Here is an 18760-nt window from a genome sequence, read left to right on the forward strand (position 1 = left end):
GATGAAACTATTCAGTCATATTGAGGTCATTCACATCTTATCACAGTTTTAGGTCAAAGGTAAGCAGTGGCACAAACTGAAAACCTCATTTCTGTTCAATTGTTGAACTTATGATGAATAATCAAGGATAATTCATTTTTATCTGGACATTCTGTATGCCCCCCCCCCCCCCCCCCCCCCCTCTCTCTTTCTCTCTATCTCATTTTTTTTATTTTTTTATTTAAATGAATGCTGTTACCAAAACCCTTACTTAACCTGGACCCATTGTTCCATTTAGCATAGTTTACCTTAAATAAAGTACCAAATCTCATAATATATTCCAGGAACATCATAACCCCATCCTGCTCTACTTGCAGCTGCCACATTTTAAACAGATTCACCCAAATTACTTAAAAAAAAAAGAAAAAGAAAAGACGGTGCCTGGGGATGCAACTGACTATCAGGAGCATATTTTATATTTATTAGCATGTTACAAGTAACTGAACATTTGCACTTACAGTTGCTAGTTACATATTTTTTTAAATAGTTGAGTTACTTTATAAGTTACTAAAGAAGCAAAATATTTGCTTACTTGGGAAAGTCGCTCATATGTGACTTCATAGTGCCTCATTTTGACCTAGTCTTTTTGTTCCATCTGAAGTGTGAATAATCTGTGCAGTCTCTGGTGTATTTATGCAGCTAATCATGTTAAATTAGAAGATATCCAATAGCCAACGTTATGTTCTTCCATGTGTCCTAAAGCCACCATCTCACCAAGTGTATGTACAAGCAACACAGGCCAACCAGTAACAGCTGAATCATCCAGGGTTAACTAAACTGTACTCAATCAGTGATCTGCGGTACTCAGATGCACCCGACAGAGAATGAACGGAGAAAACCTAATTCAGTTCTACGACACTCACAGTTGAATGAGAACATAGAATTTATAAATGTCCATACCTGTTACATTATTTCCATGAGTGTTTATTAGACACATTAAGCATGATAAGCTATGTTAACAGGATTTCTGCTGACTCAGAGAACCTCAAGCCTTCAAGATGTTGAGAAGTGGATGGAAATAAACAAGTCAAGTCCCTTGACCCTCTGCTAATTTTGATCATTCACATAAACTTTGAGGAACTATGTTAACAAGTAAGTTTATATTACCAGCTGAAGATTTATCTTGGCAAACAAAACAAAAAACACTATTCAGTCCTTTCAAATGAAGATTTATGTTGTATTTCCTCTCACTTTGCATATACAAATGAAAAAGAAAGAATTCACTTTTTAGTACACAACATGTTATTTTTATTAGAAAGCAGGAACGGTTGCACAATCCATGGGAAATGAATTAGTCAATGTGCATCCCATCAATAATTCAGTTATCAGCTGGAACAAAACATTAATGCTCGACAAGGTCAGAAGTCCAGAGTTTGAGAAGGAGGCGTCAGGCTAAACGCTACTGTAATGCTGCTGTAAGTTTTTTTAAATTATAAATCCTGTGATAAATGATGGAGGAGTACAGTCCAACTTCCCAGTGAAATAGAATTTTAAACAGACAGAACATGTATCAGGAAAAACACATTTTTAGGTAAGTGAAATATCCACAGCAGTCAGGTGTCTACCTCCGTTTAGATTAAGAGCACCGTCTGCCTCTCACTGTTGATTTCTTTCATGCAGTGAGGAATAATCTTTTATTTATCTATATCTTTGTTTTTGATAGAAACAACAGATTAAACTAGTTTTAAGAACACGAGGAAGAATGCAATCAGTTTTTTTTGGGTGACCTGATGACAGTACTATGAAAGAATAATCTTTTAAGCACAAAGATTGTGTGTGCGTGTGTGTGTGTGTGTGTGTGTGTGTGTGTGTGTGTGTGTGTGTGTGTGTGTGTGTGTGTGTGTGTGTGTGTCTTTTGGGGTGTTTTGTTTCAGGAGCAATGATGTAGATAAGCTATCAGAGCCGGGAAAGCAGCACCGTCAACCGAAGAGTACATTCGACTTGTGACAGTTCCAAACCAGCTGTAAGTTTGTGAAGATGAATGAAGGAAGTTTGTTCAGAGACTAATTCCTGCAAACTAATTGTCATAATACATATTTTGTTCTTGTATTAATAGAAGATTCTGACCCATTCTGACTTTCTCTCTTTGTGTCTGATTGTTGCTTCCTGCTCAGATGTGGTTCACCTGTGCCTGAGTGTGTGATTGTCTGCACCTGGTGGCTGTTGTATAATTTGGGTGTATTTTGTGGGTTCGTTGGTGGCTCTCCAATGTCTCAGTCAGTGTTCTGGATTTTAGACTTTCCAGTGTCCCATCATTGTCTCTTGTGATCTCGAGGACTCTGTGGTTTTTGGTTTTGTTCGACAAAATGTCCCTCTGCTCAGGTGGGATCTGAGTCCTCATCCAAGCAAACCTTAACAGAAATTCACATTTTAGTGTAAAGATGACCCTGCCATATGAGAATACTTAAGCCATTATATAAAATATATTACAATAACTGTTGTCTAACAATATTTCAAGAGACCCACATGTTCGATATAAATATTATTAAATATACTGAAAAGCAAAATAATGACTGAAATAGTACATATTTGATAACTTCAGACATAAAAAAAAATCTCAAAATATGATGGAATTTCTTCCGGGATTTCTATAAAATGTTGTCACTACTGTCCTATGATACAATGCATTAGGAATTTCTTTCTTTGTACATTATATATTTAAGTTATTTGCAACATACTTCAACATCCATGACAAAGTTTATTTGAACGATTTCATCCTACACTATGTGATGCTCTTCAGTCTACAATAATATTGTTACTTTACCATGTCTGATCCACTTTCATGAAATGTCTTTTACTTTTCTTTACTGTTCTTAGGAACAACACAGTATAAGTTGAAAACATTTTTCTCTATTTCCAAACAGTCACTTTTCTCACTAAAGCAATATATATTTATAACCATAAAGTTTTATAAAAGGGGTGTGGAACTCATTTTAGCTCGAGGGCTATGCAAATACAGCCCAAATTCAAACAACTAAAGACTGTAGACTGGGATATGGGACTAGCTAAATTGGTAACTACTTTTTAACCATATAGTGAAATATACTATCCAGCAAATAGCAAAACCTTAGAAAGCCTCATGTGAAGTCAGTTTTATTGGGTCTTTATACAGTTCCTTGAGGGTTTTAGGTCAAGTGACATTGGATAAACATTGTACCCTGTATCGGATTAACAAAACACTCTGAGAATATTTCCACGACTACTTTTATCCAGGGGTTTGATACACAGCAATATTGCCTTCTCCCGTCTCCTCATATGCACTCCTTGGATAGTACTACAAATCTCCAAACACAACTCATCAGTAGCTGGAACTGTCTTCAATTGTTTATGTGAGATCCTGATGCTGATTATCCCATCCCAAGTGCGTGGCCTCATTTCCCCTCCACAGAAGTGTTTAGAGATGCTACCCATCCTCTCAGAGCGGACAGCTTTCTTTGACAGGACTCAGTTTTACTGCGTTGTGTGTTCTCTATTTAGTAAATCCTGTCACAGCATCATACAGCTGAGTACTGCTTGATGTTTTGGCTTTTTTGATGGTGTACTCAGCACCGGCCTGCTTGATCATACTTAATTAAACAGACCTAGAATGAATTGAAACAACCCAATTCATCCTGAGATGTGTTTCAGTTATGCTATGAAATTATGGTATTTGTGACTGTAATGTGTGACACTCTACAACGTCTACAAATATCTTTCAAACATTACCCAGGTAAGAAATTAAATGAGTGCTCTCTAAAAGATTAAACCCCCCAAAATTTTTAAATTCTTGGAAAATGTTCAAGAAGTTAAGAAGTTCAGATGAGATAATTATGTTGTTTTTTGAAACTATGTGAAACCACACACATCGTTTCGTGTTGTTTGGTGTGTTTGGTGGCTCTGGTGCTGTCAGAATGACGGGCATCTGCCAAACTGAGCCACAGGGAAGACTTGATTTGATTAATAGTTGAAAATCATGCAATCACATACTGTATATTGACCCAAACATTGCTGGGTTGTAAAGGGATTGTAGTTCATTTTAAAACTGTATTTGTTTTTATCAGCACCTATACTATCAGCTGTATCAAGCTCATACAGAACATACTCCCCAATCAAAACTGCTTTGGATGCTTTGGCCAGATGTGTGGTTGAGTACCACTGCCTTGAAGGTCAAAGTTTCTTAATTTACAATGTACACTTGAAGTTCAATGTGTTTATTCTGTGAATATTTGTGGAAAAACTAAGTGCTTTTTTTTAAGCCTCTACTTATTTGAAAATGACAATGTTTTACCAGAAGTCTCATAATGAATTTTGGCTGTACATTTGTTTTTATCAAATGAAATATTCAATTTGTTAAGTAGAGAATAAGTAGAGGATTGGACTCCACCGTTCTAAATAAAGCTGTTTTCTAAACACGAGAAACGATTCAATGTTTATTTCCTTTTCAGCACCACAGTGGCACAGCAGCCTGCTGAATTCTGCGGTAATGTGAGGTCTACCACTCTGACAAGAGGTGGGTAAAGCAAACTGACAAGTCACAAATAGACATACATGTTTGAAGTAATTCGTCCTTGTCTCCTCTTTTTCAGGAAAATCAGGTGATCTGGGCCTGGCCAAAGGTAAAAAATATGCTAAAGGAGAACCAATTACTCCTTGTGATACATGTTTTGTTGTTTAAGGTGCAATGGTAAACAAATAGTACTCATTATTATCTGTTAATTATTATTACCAATCTGATTGGTTGTGTTTATTGTTGATGATTCATTATGAGAGCATGGATTACAAGTCATCCTTGACACAAAACATACACATTTGTGAACATTAATTAAATGTATTAAAAAGAAAGCCCCTTGTTAGTGCATTTTATGGTGAATTCAACCTGGAGAATGGAAGATGACCTTTTCTACCAGTTGAGCTGAGCTTCTCCTTTAGTGACAAAATGTAATCTTTTCACATGCACTTCTTTGCAGATGACAATGCATAAGTCTTTGAAGCAATTAAATTATATATAAGTATTCATTTTGTGCCAACCTCCAAAGAAAGACTCATGTTGTTCCACTTCTTAATGGATTAATGCAGCCCACATCCTTCTCATCTTCTAATCTAAAGCTATACTTATATTCATTTGGCCACCGTGGACATACATATTAAATGTGCCTTGGATGAAAACGCAATGTTGGCGATGGCCCATAGCTTTTATAGTGTGTGACCTGCCATATTTAATGTAGACATATAGAAATACTTTAGCGCCTCAATAAAATATGTTATATGAACAACAAATGAGTCAGCGCCACTTTACTCTGCAATAGTACAACAACTAGACTGCATTACCTATTTTCTCACTGGCCACAATTCACTCAAAGCACTCCTGCTACCTTGATCATGATGAGTGCTGTTGTGTTTAACGGATTTCCATCCTGATCAGCAGGATTTGATTCTCCTCACATGTATGTATTGTATGCATGTAGACATATCAGATGATCAAGTTAAATTGTCTTCTCTAATCAATAAAAAAAAAAGCACAGGCATTAAATAAATTGGACTTAAATTTCAGAGGAGAGTTGGAGGTAAAGAGATTGACAGAAATATGTGTGAGATGCAGAGTCTAACCGTGATGCTTTGTTATCGACCACAATTCCTTCCACTTATCAAAGAGTAGGTTTTGACCTGTTTTTTTCCGCATGGTTTGATCTATGACCCAGATTCCCAGTATGACGGTTAACGGAAACACTAAAGAGGCTTAAGACATGCATTACATGTGACATTTAAAGCTCTATACAACAACCATCATTCCCTACTTTCCCTCCTCTACATGTTGCTCAGCTGTCTGACAATTTCACTCGAAATCAGAACAGAAGGTGCAAACTTTGGTGTTATCTATGAAAGCATGACGTGAGCAGAAAACATTTCTAATTGTCAGTTTTAGAGGCGAGAAAAAAAAAAAAACATCAAGCATCAACACCTTGAGGAAATTAAGCAGATTTATAGATCAGTTGCTGATTTATGACTGAATGAATGAAATAATTTAAGCTTAAAGATGGTATTACAGATTCTAATTGGCAGCAGGAATAGTGCAACTGAAAAAATAGTGCATATCTAATTTTTATGTATAAAAGTCTGCACATTTATTATAGTAAGAGTAGCACTTGCAAGCATGAGTCCATTGTTCTTTCACACACAAGAAATTTTATATTGGATTCATTTACTAGGAAAGAAACCTAGGCGGAGAAGTCCAAGTATCTCAAGCCATCTTCAAATGGTTGCAGCTGGTATTATTAGATCGAGCTGCGGCAAACAAGCCAAATGGCCCGATCAATGAACAATGTAAAGAAGAAGCTGAACTTGAAGGCAAAGTGCAAAACCTTGTTTACCAGTCAATCTGCACCCTCAACCATGTTTGTGAACTGAGGGTCATGAGGGGAAATTTAGATTGTGGAGAGGAACAGCTGATTTGAGTTTACTGCTCAGGCCAATGGGCCTTGCTGTTTGCAAGCTTGACCAACCAGGGTTATTTCAAAGTACAGCCTTTTCTCCTCTGTCGTGAGACAATTTGTTTGACTGGTTCAGGCATTAAATCACGATACGCTCTGCTTCCCTTCTGCTTGGATCAGAGTGTCATCAACTTGCATGAGACCTGGAGGTCAGCCCAGGACTCAGTTGGCAGGAGAATAGTTTTACTTTTTGTCTGAATCATTCCTATAGAATATTGATTTTCAAAATGTGGAGTGGTGTCTCACCTGCGGGGCACCAGAGAGCTTTGGGAGTCATGATAGCTTGAACCCCCTCAGGCTCAGGGGTATGTCTTTTCCCAGCATGTTTTCTTTCTTAATTTGACTTTTTAAATCATCCCGATGACAAAGAAATCTTTTAAAACCAATATGTTTAGAAGTGAATTTATTGTGGCTCTTACAGACATTAACTAAAAAAATAGAAATGAACATTAATCCAAAGCCATATACCATTGTATATTGAAACTTACCAGATAGTTCTAATTGAAAGTAGCAGCTTTTCTTTTCTCTGAATTATCCCTTGGCTTGAGATAGAGCAGAGTTGAAGGGCCAGCATGCACATTGTGTGACGCATCTTCTCACTCGTTAAAAAAAACACAGTCATCTACTTTCAAGAGTAGACAATTAACAGTAGTTTACAGTATAACTGCCTTGTGACTGTTGACAACAAAATAAATAATGTTAGGCTTCATGGAGAAGAGCTACTTGGGGACATTTTGAGATACAATGAGTCCTCTACTTTGATGAGCCAGGCAGAGATATCTGGAAAATACTCCATAACAACCCACAACTTAATGAATAATACACAACAGCCTAATAACAGTGTGAATAATGGCACTCAACTTCTTCTTATTGCATTTAATTACATTGAAGAAGTATTGCAATAGCTATTGGCAGCCTCTTTATATCCTCAGTCAAAAAAAGAAAAAAGAAAACTAGCGCCACTGATGCTTATATAACACCAACAGTCTAAACAACTCATGCCTTTAGGGTTGAAGAGGTTAAAAGGGGATTTTTCTTCTCCAAAAGTTAAAAGAGTAATCTTTTAGTCCTGCTATTTTCACATCAACTCCACCTCTCACTTTAGTAGAAATAAATAAACAAATAAATGCATGTAATGAAAAACATGCTGTACGCATCATGTCAAAGCTCTTGAATGATTGAGGTCTTCATGAGCTAAGAAGACCTGCTTTAAGCAGGATAAAAGGTGAGCCAGTCATGCAGGCAGCTTCAGTCTTTCAGACACCTGACAGTCATCCTCCAGAGATTTATTCTCTGTTCTTGATATTTTGCTGTATTGTATCTAACTGCATCTGGTGAGGTATTGATCTCCAACTGACTCATGTGCCTGAGGATGCATCCCTGATCAGAGCGCCAGCACCACTCAATAATAATTAGCCTCGTTTCACTGTGAGCCAAAAGCCATCCATATCTTTAACAGGGGGATTCAACCCTGGGAATGAGGTACCAGTGCTACCAGCTGGTTCAATAGTAACTCACTCATTGACATGTGGAATACTGACCTCCATTGTCCAGGTCGTCCAACGTATTCCACTCCACTGATGCATTTTTCCATCAAGACAAGGTCGTACAGTCCAGATGATATGGGGTGAAACAGAGCGCCATATAAGAGAATCTCTGACAATGTGATGCAACCATGTTACACGTCTGACTGCCATGAAGTATCAGAGAGAAGAGAAATAACAAAAATACTTCCCCGTGGATTTATAGAGGTTGCAACGTCAGAGCGAACATTGCAAATTTCATAAGTCGAATGTTGCACTGATGGAAAAACACTGTACAACAATGAATTCAAATCTGTATCACGTTAGATCGAAATAATTTTCTGCCAAAGTCCACTTTCATCCAGGACAGATGTTATCATGCAGTACACAGAAGAGTTGGATGAGGAGGATGACTTGCTTTTTCATCTTTCCCTAATCCCTCTCTGACTCAAGCTTGTTGTGCGCTCTGTATTAGCAGTGATGACGAGTGGCGTCACATTCAGTGCAACAAAATAAATACGAAAAAAAACTTGACCTACTTAATGTGTTGAAGTTTCACTCAGTGTTTATTTTTACATATGGTATTTAGTTTTGCTGTATCTAAAATATGATTGTTTATGGGTTTGTCTGGTGACCAGAAAAACACACACAGCCATGATTTGTTTTTGGCTTTATGAGTTCACACAATCAAAATATTTGATCTGTTTTCCAGAAACACGCGTTTACGTACTACTAAGGTTGGAAATTGGGAAAAAATTGCAAAATCCAGCAATTGCAAAATCCTTGTACATTTTTCTGAAAGATGACTTGTTGTGCGTTACCCTGTTGCATTGATATAAAAAACCGAAACATTAACACATACGGCTGTGACAGAACGAGACTGACAACAGTAATGCCTGCAAACATTTGCCCGTCGCAAACCTCCATAGTATAGTTCACATATGCATGTACATATTGGTGGACAAGCATGCATGTAGACATACATATGCTCACGCGCGCACATGAACTAAGCATCATATACGTTCTTATTCCACTCAGATCAAACACTGATCCACATGCATGCACAGTGTACAGATTAAGGCTATCCCTTGCTGTAGGGGCTTAGTTGACATCTCTGTCTAAGCTCTGCATTCTTCGCCTCCTCTCTACTCTCTTCATCTTCTTTTATCAGCAAGTTCAGCACCATAAAAAGCAATGACCACAAGCTGAAGGGCTCCTTGGATCCCTGCCCTCCAGGATATCTTCAGGACATAATTCAGAACAGGGTCCCCTATTAAGTCCCTGAATGTGAAGTAAAATATAGAACCTTAGTTTTGATTACAATGTCTCTCTATCTGCTCGAGACCAGGCACACTCTTTCAGATGTAGGTGAGACATTGTTGACACAAGTAACACCTGTGCTGGATGAGCCTCACACACATCAATATTATGTATTTGGAGGGAGCAGGTAAGGCGCAGTGAGCTTTGTGGATTCACAATCTGTGTGTGTCTGTAACTGTGAATATAATACTATTCAGACAGAAGCATGCATAAGTTTTTGCAGCATGGCTTAGAACTTGGATGCGTTGAAGAGGTGCCACAAACTTGTCAGCACGTTAATGAGTGTCACACACTGGCAGGAAGCCAGTGACATGCAAGGTGACTTACATGCACTGCTGCACGCATGACGAGTTTGAAATGGCCAGAGCACTCTGTTGAAATGGCTGTTTCATACTAGTCGCGTTAGTGAACTGTTATGTAAGAATCGGGTGGTTACAGGGTTGGAGCTCAGTGTTGGACCATATTACATGCAGGGTGGAGAGGAGGAGAGGGCAGAGGGAGAAGGAGAGAGAGAGAGAGAGAGAGAGAGAGAGCGAGAGAGAGAGAGAGAGAGAGAGAGAGCGAGAGAGAGAGAGAGAGAGAGGGGGGAGGGAGTGAGGATGGGGATGTGAGTGAGAGGCAGAGAAAGAGATGATAGGATGGGATTCTCTCGTCCACAAGATAATCAGAGACAGGCGACCGATTCAGAGTTTGGTGCACAGCTGGTGTGATGAGCAGAGAAGCTGCAGGCTCACACTGAGTGGATGGACAGTGACAGTTTGAAATGCATGGGGATTTAATGTGGCGACGAATGTAATCGACTCAATAACCAAAGTAACCGGGAAAGTACAGCAGGAATTACTTGGACCCAACAGGTGGAAGACAATTTTTTTTGGACTGGAGACCAGAGAGGAATACCAGAATGGATGTTCTTTTAAAATACCATTGGAGATGACCAGCATGCTTAAAGGTGGGGACATCAACTTTAACATGACTCCGATGGACATTTAAGTAAGGAATGAGCTCTTCTGAGCTGTGCTTTTTTCCTTCAGACTTTTTTTGAATTGATCTTTGACAATACGTTGCATATCATTTTGTGCAGCTTGCCCCTTTCTTATTTCCAGCTTATCCTCCTGAAATAAATACATGAAGCTAATTAGATTTGGCATTTCACATCTTCATAATGTGTAGGTCATCGTTTGCTACTGGATAGGACTGGAGAGAGGGTTTAGAATAAGAAGAACAGGAGAGGCAGTCTCTCTCAAACCATCCGTAAAGTTGATTGTCTTCAAACAAGACTCCTTCAGCGAACCCCTGCCTGACTTCGAATGCATCTTTTATTTTTTCTGCAAATGATACAAATATGGAGACCCCACACAAGCTGAATGAAGTGGATTACAAATTGGTAGACCATGTGGTCCACTGAGAGCATGGAGCCGGAGAAAGCACAAACACAGAGCAGCTTCTTCAGCAAGGTGGATGTGCCTGACCATGCTCACTACATCGTCGCTGTATTCGTCTTTGTCATTGGGACACTGGGCATCACTGGGAACGCCCTGGTTATGTTTGCCATCTATAGGTAGGTTTGTGTGAATGGCCTATCTATATCTATATCTATATCTATATCTATATCTATATCTATATCTATATCTATATCTATCCCCCAAAAAATCTTATTTGTCTCTGACTCATATATTAGTGCTTTAAAGGGTGAGTTCAGCAAGTAATGGTGTGTGCGTGTGTGCGTGTGTGTGTGTGTGTGTGTGTGTGTGTGTGTGTGTGTGTGTGTGTGTGTGTGTGTGTGTGTGTGTGCGTGTGTGCGTGTGTGTGTGTGTGTACGCGTGCATGTGTGTTCCTTTGCAGGTCACTCTCATAAGCTCATCCCCAGAGAAATGTAATAATGGAGATGTGATTGTCTCTCAGTTAGTTGAATGAATGGTGTGGCATAAAGAAATACCACAAATTATATTTTTCTTGGATTAAGATTGATAGAAATATATAAAACTTTTTGATTTCACTGCAGAGTACTGCAAGTCATGATGGGTTTTCTGTTTTTATTTTCACGATGAATGTCTGCCACATCTTTTACACCAAAAATCCAAAGCTTGACATAACAAACAAACAATATATATATATATATATAATTAAAAATATAATGTGTAATGAAATAGTCTGTATTCATGTGGTTGAATACAGCTTACAACATGACAACCAAAGAACAAGTGAGGTTGATGATGGGTAGACTGACATGCTAACTGCATGGCATATAATTACAAAGCAGCCTTTTAAATGGAGATGAAACCCTCTCATCTTTTTAGACTGTGCATATGCTTCTGCTCAGCTGGTTAGTATAGAAATTACCATATGAGTGCAGAGTGAACCTCACCATTACTGCACTCACTGCTTACTTAAAAAGCACGACAAATTATTCTGAAATAGTCGAAAAGCAACAAAAGAAATGAAAAGAAAAAAAATAGGCTGCATTCATAAAGAAATGGAACAAGACTGGTGACCGCTTATAGGCACTGTGCATGTAGCTATAAATCCAACATAATTTAAATCAACCATGAAATTGTCAGAGTCAATATACAGCTCCACGCAACAGGTGTTGTAAAAAACAAAGGACAATCCATTTTGATATTGTAGGTCATTCAGCGGGATGAGATGCTCTTAAATCAGACATTTTCTCTTAGAAGTCGAGGTGGGAGTGGATGTGTTGTGCAATTTAGACTTCCACTTAACAGTGTCATGGAAAGTGGGTCAGTGTGTATGTTTGTGTGTGTGAGTGTGTGTGTTCTCGGGGGATTGTCAGGAGCTTTCATATTCCATCTGTCCATCATCTTAGAAAGATTAGATGGTTTTTTTTCTATTGTTTTGTGGTCATAATTTGTGTTTACTAAATCATCACTGCACATGAGTTTATGTTTGCGTCTGATTTTAAATGTCATGAGGGATATCATACACACACACACACACACACACACACACACACACACACACACACACACACACACACACACACACACACACACACACACACACACGCACGCACGCACGCACACACACACACACACACACACACACACACACACACACACACACACACACACACACACACACACACACACACACACACACATACAGGTACACACAAAATGAGAGTGACGCAGATACGTGTGTTTGGTGAGCTGTCATCCAATACAATGATTTTCTAGGAAAGAAGAATGCTGGTGTAACATGCCCACTGCAGCATGTATGTGTGTGTGTGTGTGTGTGTGTGTGTGTGTGTGTGTGTGTGTGTGTGTGTGTGTGTGTGTGTGTGTGTGTGTGTGTGTGTGTGTGTGTGTGTGTGTGTGTGTGTGTGTGTGTGTGTGTGTGTGGGTGTGTGTGTGTGTGTGTGTGTGCGCGCGCGCACAGCAGCAACATAAAAACAGACAAATGCATAAAAGGTGTCAAAAAAATTAACGCACCAAGTCTGATTATTTGGTGTTTGTTGGGTTTGGGAGCATCCAATTTGCATTCAGGAAGCAACAGGTGGATCGATAAAGAGCTGCACAGGCAGGAGATAACAGGTCAATATAGTGCTTAATCAAGCTCATCCAAATGCAGGTTCACACAGAGTTGACTTGTTTGACAATGAACTTATAACTGATTAATTCTGACAATTAAATAGCATTGAGTTATGGGTTCAGACAAGAGCTCATCTTGTGAAGGTGAGAGGTTTTTATGTTAACACTTTGTAGTATAGCTCACATTTCACTCTGCAAATTCATTTCCTCAACATTTATTCTGAAAGTACTCAAAATGTAGTGTAACTTGTTGATATGGATTCTAGTATATGAGAACAGCCAGAAATTACAATGGATGCTTTGCTCTAAAAGTAAAGAGTATATTCAAATCTCTCAAAAGAAACATAATTAAAAACAAACACTACTTTCTCCACCAATGTTTGACATCATCGTGATGATTTGACAAATCAGTGATCATAGATCTGAGAACCTTTGATGGAACCACTGTTGCAAAGGAATCAAAATTTGATGAACTGTGGCCGATTAGATAAGTGAGATAGCACTTTCCATGGGGTCAATAGGTTACAACTAATTCATAAAACTAAAGTCTACTCAACACAATGAATTAGTCTGCATTTGAGTTAATGACATGCTAAGTTATATCTTAGTTGTATATGAGGTGAATTAAAAACTGTAAATAGGCAGAAATGAGTGTGTGTGATCTGTGGTTGCCCTGTGTGTATTTATGCTACATAAATAAATGCAGAATCCCATTATCCAAATATCCATTATAAAATGTAATTATACTGGCATAAACGCACATATAGGGCAAATATCCAAAGATTCTAAAAAGATTCAAGCCTGCTCATTCTTAAGAATACATAAGATTAAATAGTAATACATGTAATACCAGTAAACATTATGTTGTGACAGGATTATATTTATCTACTTTGCCTCCTCGTTCTCAACAAAATAAATATTGGTGCGACCTCTTTTACACATTAGTGAAAAAGAATATTAGTGCACTGGCCTTGTAAAGGTGCTGAAGTTACACTGGAGCTGTTTTTACTGTTTTACTATTTTAGGAACAGTACAGTTGTGATATGATTACTTCATATGTGTTTCACCCAACAACAAACAGTAAAAACCCTCTGATAAATGTCACTTTTTTATTCATTGTTTATTTATGTTCTGAGTAAAATAACTGGACACAAAACATCTAAAATCTCTAAAAGTCCTAAATGCCAGTAGTACAGTGGCTTTCCTCATTTCAGAGTTGCGAGAGATCTGCTTCATAACACATTTATTACCCTGCCATTGTTATTTTGACTGTAGCATGTGTTTTTTTTAATGACGCTTTCCCGTGTGTTTGTGCGTGCAGCAATAAGAAGCTTCGTAACCTGCCAAACTACTTCATCATGAACTTGGCCGTCAGCGACTTCCTCATGGCTTTCACACAGTCTCCCATCTTCTTCATCAACTGTCTGTACAAGGAGTGGGCGTTTGGAGAGATGGGTAATTAATTTTTATTTGTTTTCAAATAATGACAAATTCTGACCTCTCAGCTCATTATTGATGCGTAGAATCCATAGTAAAATTTAAATTTATTTTTTTTGCCATGTTCCTAATATATAGGGTGTAAGATGTATGCGTTCTGTGGAGCACTGTTCGGCATCGCCTCCATGATAAACCTTCTGGCTATCTCCATTGACCGCTACCTGGTCATCACCAAGCCCCTGCAGACTATCCAGTGGAGTTCCAAACGGAGGACCGCTCTTGCTATCGTCCTGGTCTGGCTTTACTCTCTGGCGTGGAGTCTGGCTCCGCTGGTTGGCTGGAGTGAGTAGCCTGAAGCTGGGCTTTTTTTCTCCATCGTTCTCCTTCACTTGCCACTGAAATGAAGCTAATTAATATCTTCCTCAGTCCTGTCTGAGCCAAACAGGAAGAGACACAGGACTTGTTTTGATGCAGTTATGGAAGTCATGAAATGAAACATCAGTCGTCTTGAAGTTTTTTGAATCGACAACACGATACATGCTAGCTTACAAAGCCTTTCATTCTCGCCCTGATCTTGTCTTCTTCATCTGAAAAATGCTTGAATTTGTTCTTCTTCTAGGCTCCTACATCCCAGAGGGACTGATGACCTCTTGTACATGGGATTATGTTACATACACAACAGCCAATAGGAGCTACACAATGATGCTGTGCTGTTTTGTCTTCTTTTTACCACTGGGAATCATCTTTTACTGCTACCTACTGATGTTTCTGTCCATAAGGAAAACAAGCAGGTAAAGTATTCGTATTTCCTGTGGAAGCATTATCCAATTTCAGGTTTGTGGGGGTGGAGCTTATTATTTTTTAATCACAGTTATATGCATTTTGAAAATTATGCAATTAATGATATCCTTTGTCATTTTGAAGATGGTTCAAATTTCCAAAATGGCTTCTGAAAGAAATGCTGACAATATTAATGGATGATGATTCAATACTGTTTTTTGTGTGTTTTATATAAACAACTTCAACACAGCCAAAATAATCACAAAATCAGAAAAAAAGAAAGAAAAGGATTGTATAAAAATAGATAGAATATGAACAATGAACATATTTTGCAAATCAGAAGTGAGCGATTATAGTTTTGTGTGGAGGAGGTGTTTGCCAGAGGGAAACACATTTTTGGCCATTTGTTGAAGATTCTGTATTTCTTTCTTGAGGGCAGTTTTATCCTGCACCCTACAAATCAGAGCTGCACAACAAACGTATCTTTCATAGTTCATTTGGTTGAAAATTTGAGCTTCGATGTGAAAAAAGATGCAACGAACTTTTCCCTCTTTGTTGTTTTCCGCCCATGCAGATAACTGTGGTCTTTCACCTTTGTCTTTCCCAGTGAAATATATGTGAACATTCATTGATTGTCTTCTTTTTATTGATGAGAAACAGTAAAGTTCTATTCCAGGATTTAATTTGACTTCTTTAGATATATATATATATATATTGTATGTATGTAGATTAAAAATAGGGATTTTGTGCCCCACAAACCAAGATGAATGGACAGATGGATTAATGAAAAATTGATCAAATGCAATCAGAAAGATATCACTCAAGTTTTATCCTCATTGGACTTCATTCTGCTCCTCCTACAGGGAGGTGGAGCGTCTCGGGACTCAGGTGAGGAAATCTACCCTCATCCAGCAGAAGACCATCAGGAGCGAGTGGAAACTGGCAAAGATCGCATTTGTTGTGATCGTGGTGTATGTTCTTTCATGGTCACCATATGCCTGTGTCACACTGATCTCCTGGGCTGGGTAAGATTTTCTTTTCTTTATGTTGCTCCTTTTATTTGAACACTTTTAATGCATGTTAAAGGGTGGCCAATATTCTATAAACATGTCCCAATATAATGCAGATGAACTCTACTCCATTGTAATCACATTTTAATATAGAGGTGACTTAATTTCTCAGTAATGACATTGAATACAATTGAACATTTTCAAAAAAAGCCGACCATAAAATGGGAAAAAACAATGTTTACTTCCTTTTCTATCTCAGTGATGTTGTTTTCATACAAAACAAAAAACACACACAAAACAAGCTACTCCACAATACATGCTGAGGGCATTGTTTTATTACATGAAATTGCATTAGCGCAAGAGTGGATTAAAACCTGGCCTAAATTGTCTCATTATATAATGTTGTGTCAGCAAGAGGCCAAGTAACCCTGCATAAGTGGCATGGAACAGACGGTGGAGCTGCACATTTGTCCTCTGTTCACCCAACTTATCACAATATTCACTAAACCACATATCTCTGCTGCACCACACAGTAGGTCAGGATGGAGTTATGTAACTTTGAAATGGCATTTACACACACACACACACACACACACACACACACACACACACACACACACACACACACACACACACACACACACACACACACACACACACACACACACACACACACACACACACACACACACGCCACAAGCAAATGGACACTACCAACCCTCTTTAGCAGCAGGCAGATTTGAGCTAATCCTTAACCAAGTACGGCCCCTCATTACCCTAGAAAACCCCGGGAACAAATGGTACTTTGCGATTTGGGTTGTTGCACTTACAAACCATAAAATGAATCACTGCGATTTACAATCTGGTAAAAGTGAGGAATGATTTCAGTTTATTGTGTTTCATTCAGGCATGCCAACATCTTGTCACCATACTCCAAGGCTGTGCCTGCAGTCATAGCAAAGGCCTCTGCGATCTACAATCCTATCATCTATGCTATCATTCACAACAAATACAGGTAAATAGTGACAATTTGTTCAATTGTCCCTATGTGGTGGAGACATTAATGAACCAAATGCATACCAGAAACTTCCTGTGATGTTTTGTGTTCCACAGGATGACTCTGGCAGAGAAAGTTCCCTGCTTGTGGTTTCTGTCTCCAATTCCTCGAAAAGAGTGCATCTCCTCCTCCATCAGCGAGTCCTCTCTTCGGGACTCCGTCATTAGCAGACAGTCCACAGCATCAAGGACTCACTTTATTACCTCCAAGCCAACTGACAGGGTAACCGTCTAGAACAGATTATCATCTGATTTACATCTGGGGAATAAAAATGACTTGTATCATTTACTGCTGACTTTATCAACTCTATGACCTATTCTGCAAAATCCATGTATGTAAACCAGTGTTCATCCAAGGCTTTGTTGTATCAATGTGTGAATGGACAAGTAAACCATTGCATGTGTTCGAAGGTTGACAATTTGTTTAGAGGGTGAACAGCTAATGGACAACTTTTAACATCTTAAAAGCTCCAGTGATTGAAAAAAATACACCAGTCTTTCTGTCCTCAATGAGTAATTAGATTGATTTTGGCAACTTGTTAGAGGTTAGCTATGAGGAATTTATGAACAAAAGTGTACCCTTCCCGACTCAGTTCAATGAATCTAAAATCACAGATTATTCTCTCCTGCAGGTATTAAAGGATGTGGAAATGGAGCCCCTGGGCAGGAAGCCAGGTGATTCCTTTAGAAGCATGTCATCATATAATCATTCCTACAGAGGAAGATCCTGCAAGAAACAATATCAGAACAAGATGATCAAGTCCCACACAACGGAGAGGGTGAGAAAAGTGTGAAATGAGTTTACCCACATTTTGGATTTCTGGTTTTGCCTTATTTAGCATTTTTACATGCATGCCCTCATACATCTCGTATTCATGATTTGCAAATGATTTTGTCCCCATGTGCATGTGTTTTTATGTTCATTCTTTATACATCACCAGCACCCATCTACCGTGAGTGATCCACTGAGCACCTGTGACCACAAATTGGTTTCCAAGTCTCTGACCATCGCCACTCTTCCCCTACTAGTTCTTACCAAGCGACGCAGCCAGAGTCTGACCAATGAGATTTCAGATGCTCGCAACAAGGGAGGCAGCATCAGCTCCAAGCTGAACACCCGCAGGAGCGACTCTTTTGAATCACTGAGCTTTGGCCAAAGCACGCCCACCTACCCCAGAACCCCACAGAGTGTCCCGCGCATAATCGTCATCAGTCCCACTACTGAAAGCAGCCTCATCAAACAGGACAGTGTCTGCTTGGAGGACAGTATTGAAGCAATGGAGAACAATGTTTTCGTGAGCCGGAACTTCTCATCGGAGGTTTTTGAGGCGGTGGAACTTCTTACTTGACCAGCTGGAGTTTGTGATTACACTGTCTTTTTTTTTTTTTCTACCAATGTTACATCACTCATTTCAGGACACAAAATCCTTCAAATCCTTGTCTAAACTTGTGCTAATGTTGATACAATCATCTGCACTGTTTTTCAGCCTAATCCTAAAAATCAGATTATGTGCGCCACCAGAAGCTGGTGTACCAAATGAAACAATTTAACCGGACTCCGACATGCACTACACTGTGTT

At 38.8% G+C, this 18760-nt stretch overlaps 1 protein-coding gene across 1 annotated transcript; it reads left to right on the plus strand.

Moving 5' to 3' along the window:
• Positions 1 to 10740: 10740 nt before the first annotated feature.
• Positions 10741 to 18529, plus strand: LOC308132815 (melanopsin-A-like; the record flags this gene model as incomplete). The annotated part of the gene is made up of 9 exons (XM_080499998.1): positions 10741 to 10907; positions 14219 to 14352; positions 14473 to 14676; positions 14954 to 15125; positions 15978 to 16139; positions 17032 to 17139; positions 17238 to 17403; positions 17813 to 17959; positions 18122 to 18529. 9 exons carry the CDS (start codon positions 10741 to 10743, stop codon positions 18527 to 18529), a joined length of 1668 nt encoding a protein of 555 aa, XP_080356124.1.
• Between the last annotated feature and the right edge of the window lie 231 nt (positions 18530 to 18760).

The sequence above is a fragment of the Blennius ocellaris genome (assembly GCF_963422515.1).
Source record: "Blennius ocellaris genome assembly, chromosome: 7".
NCBI classification, from domain to species: Eukaryota; Metazoa; Chordata; class Actinopteri; order Blenniiformes; family Blenniidae; genus Blennius; species Blennius ocellaris.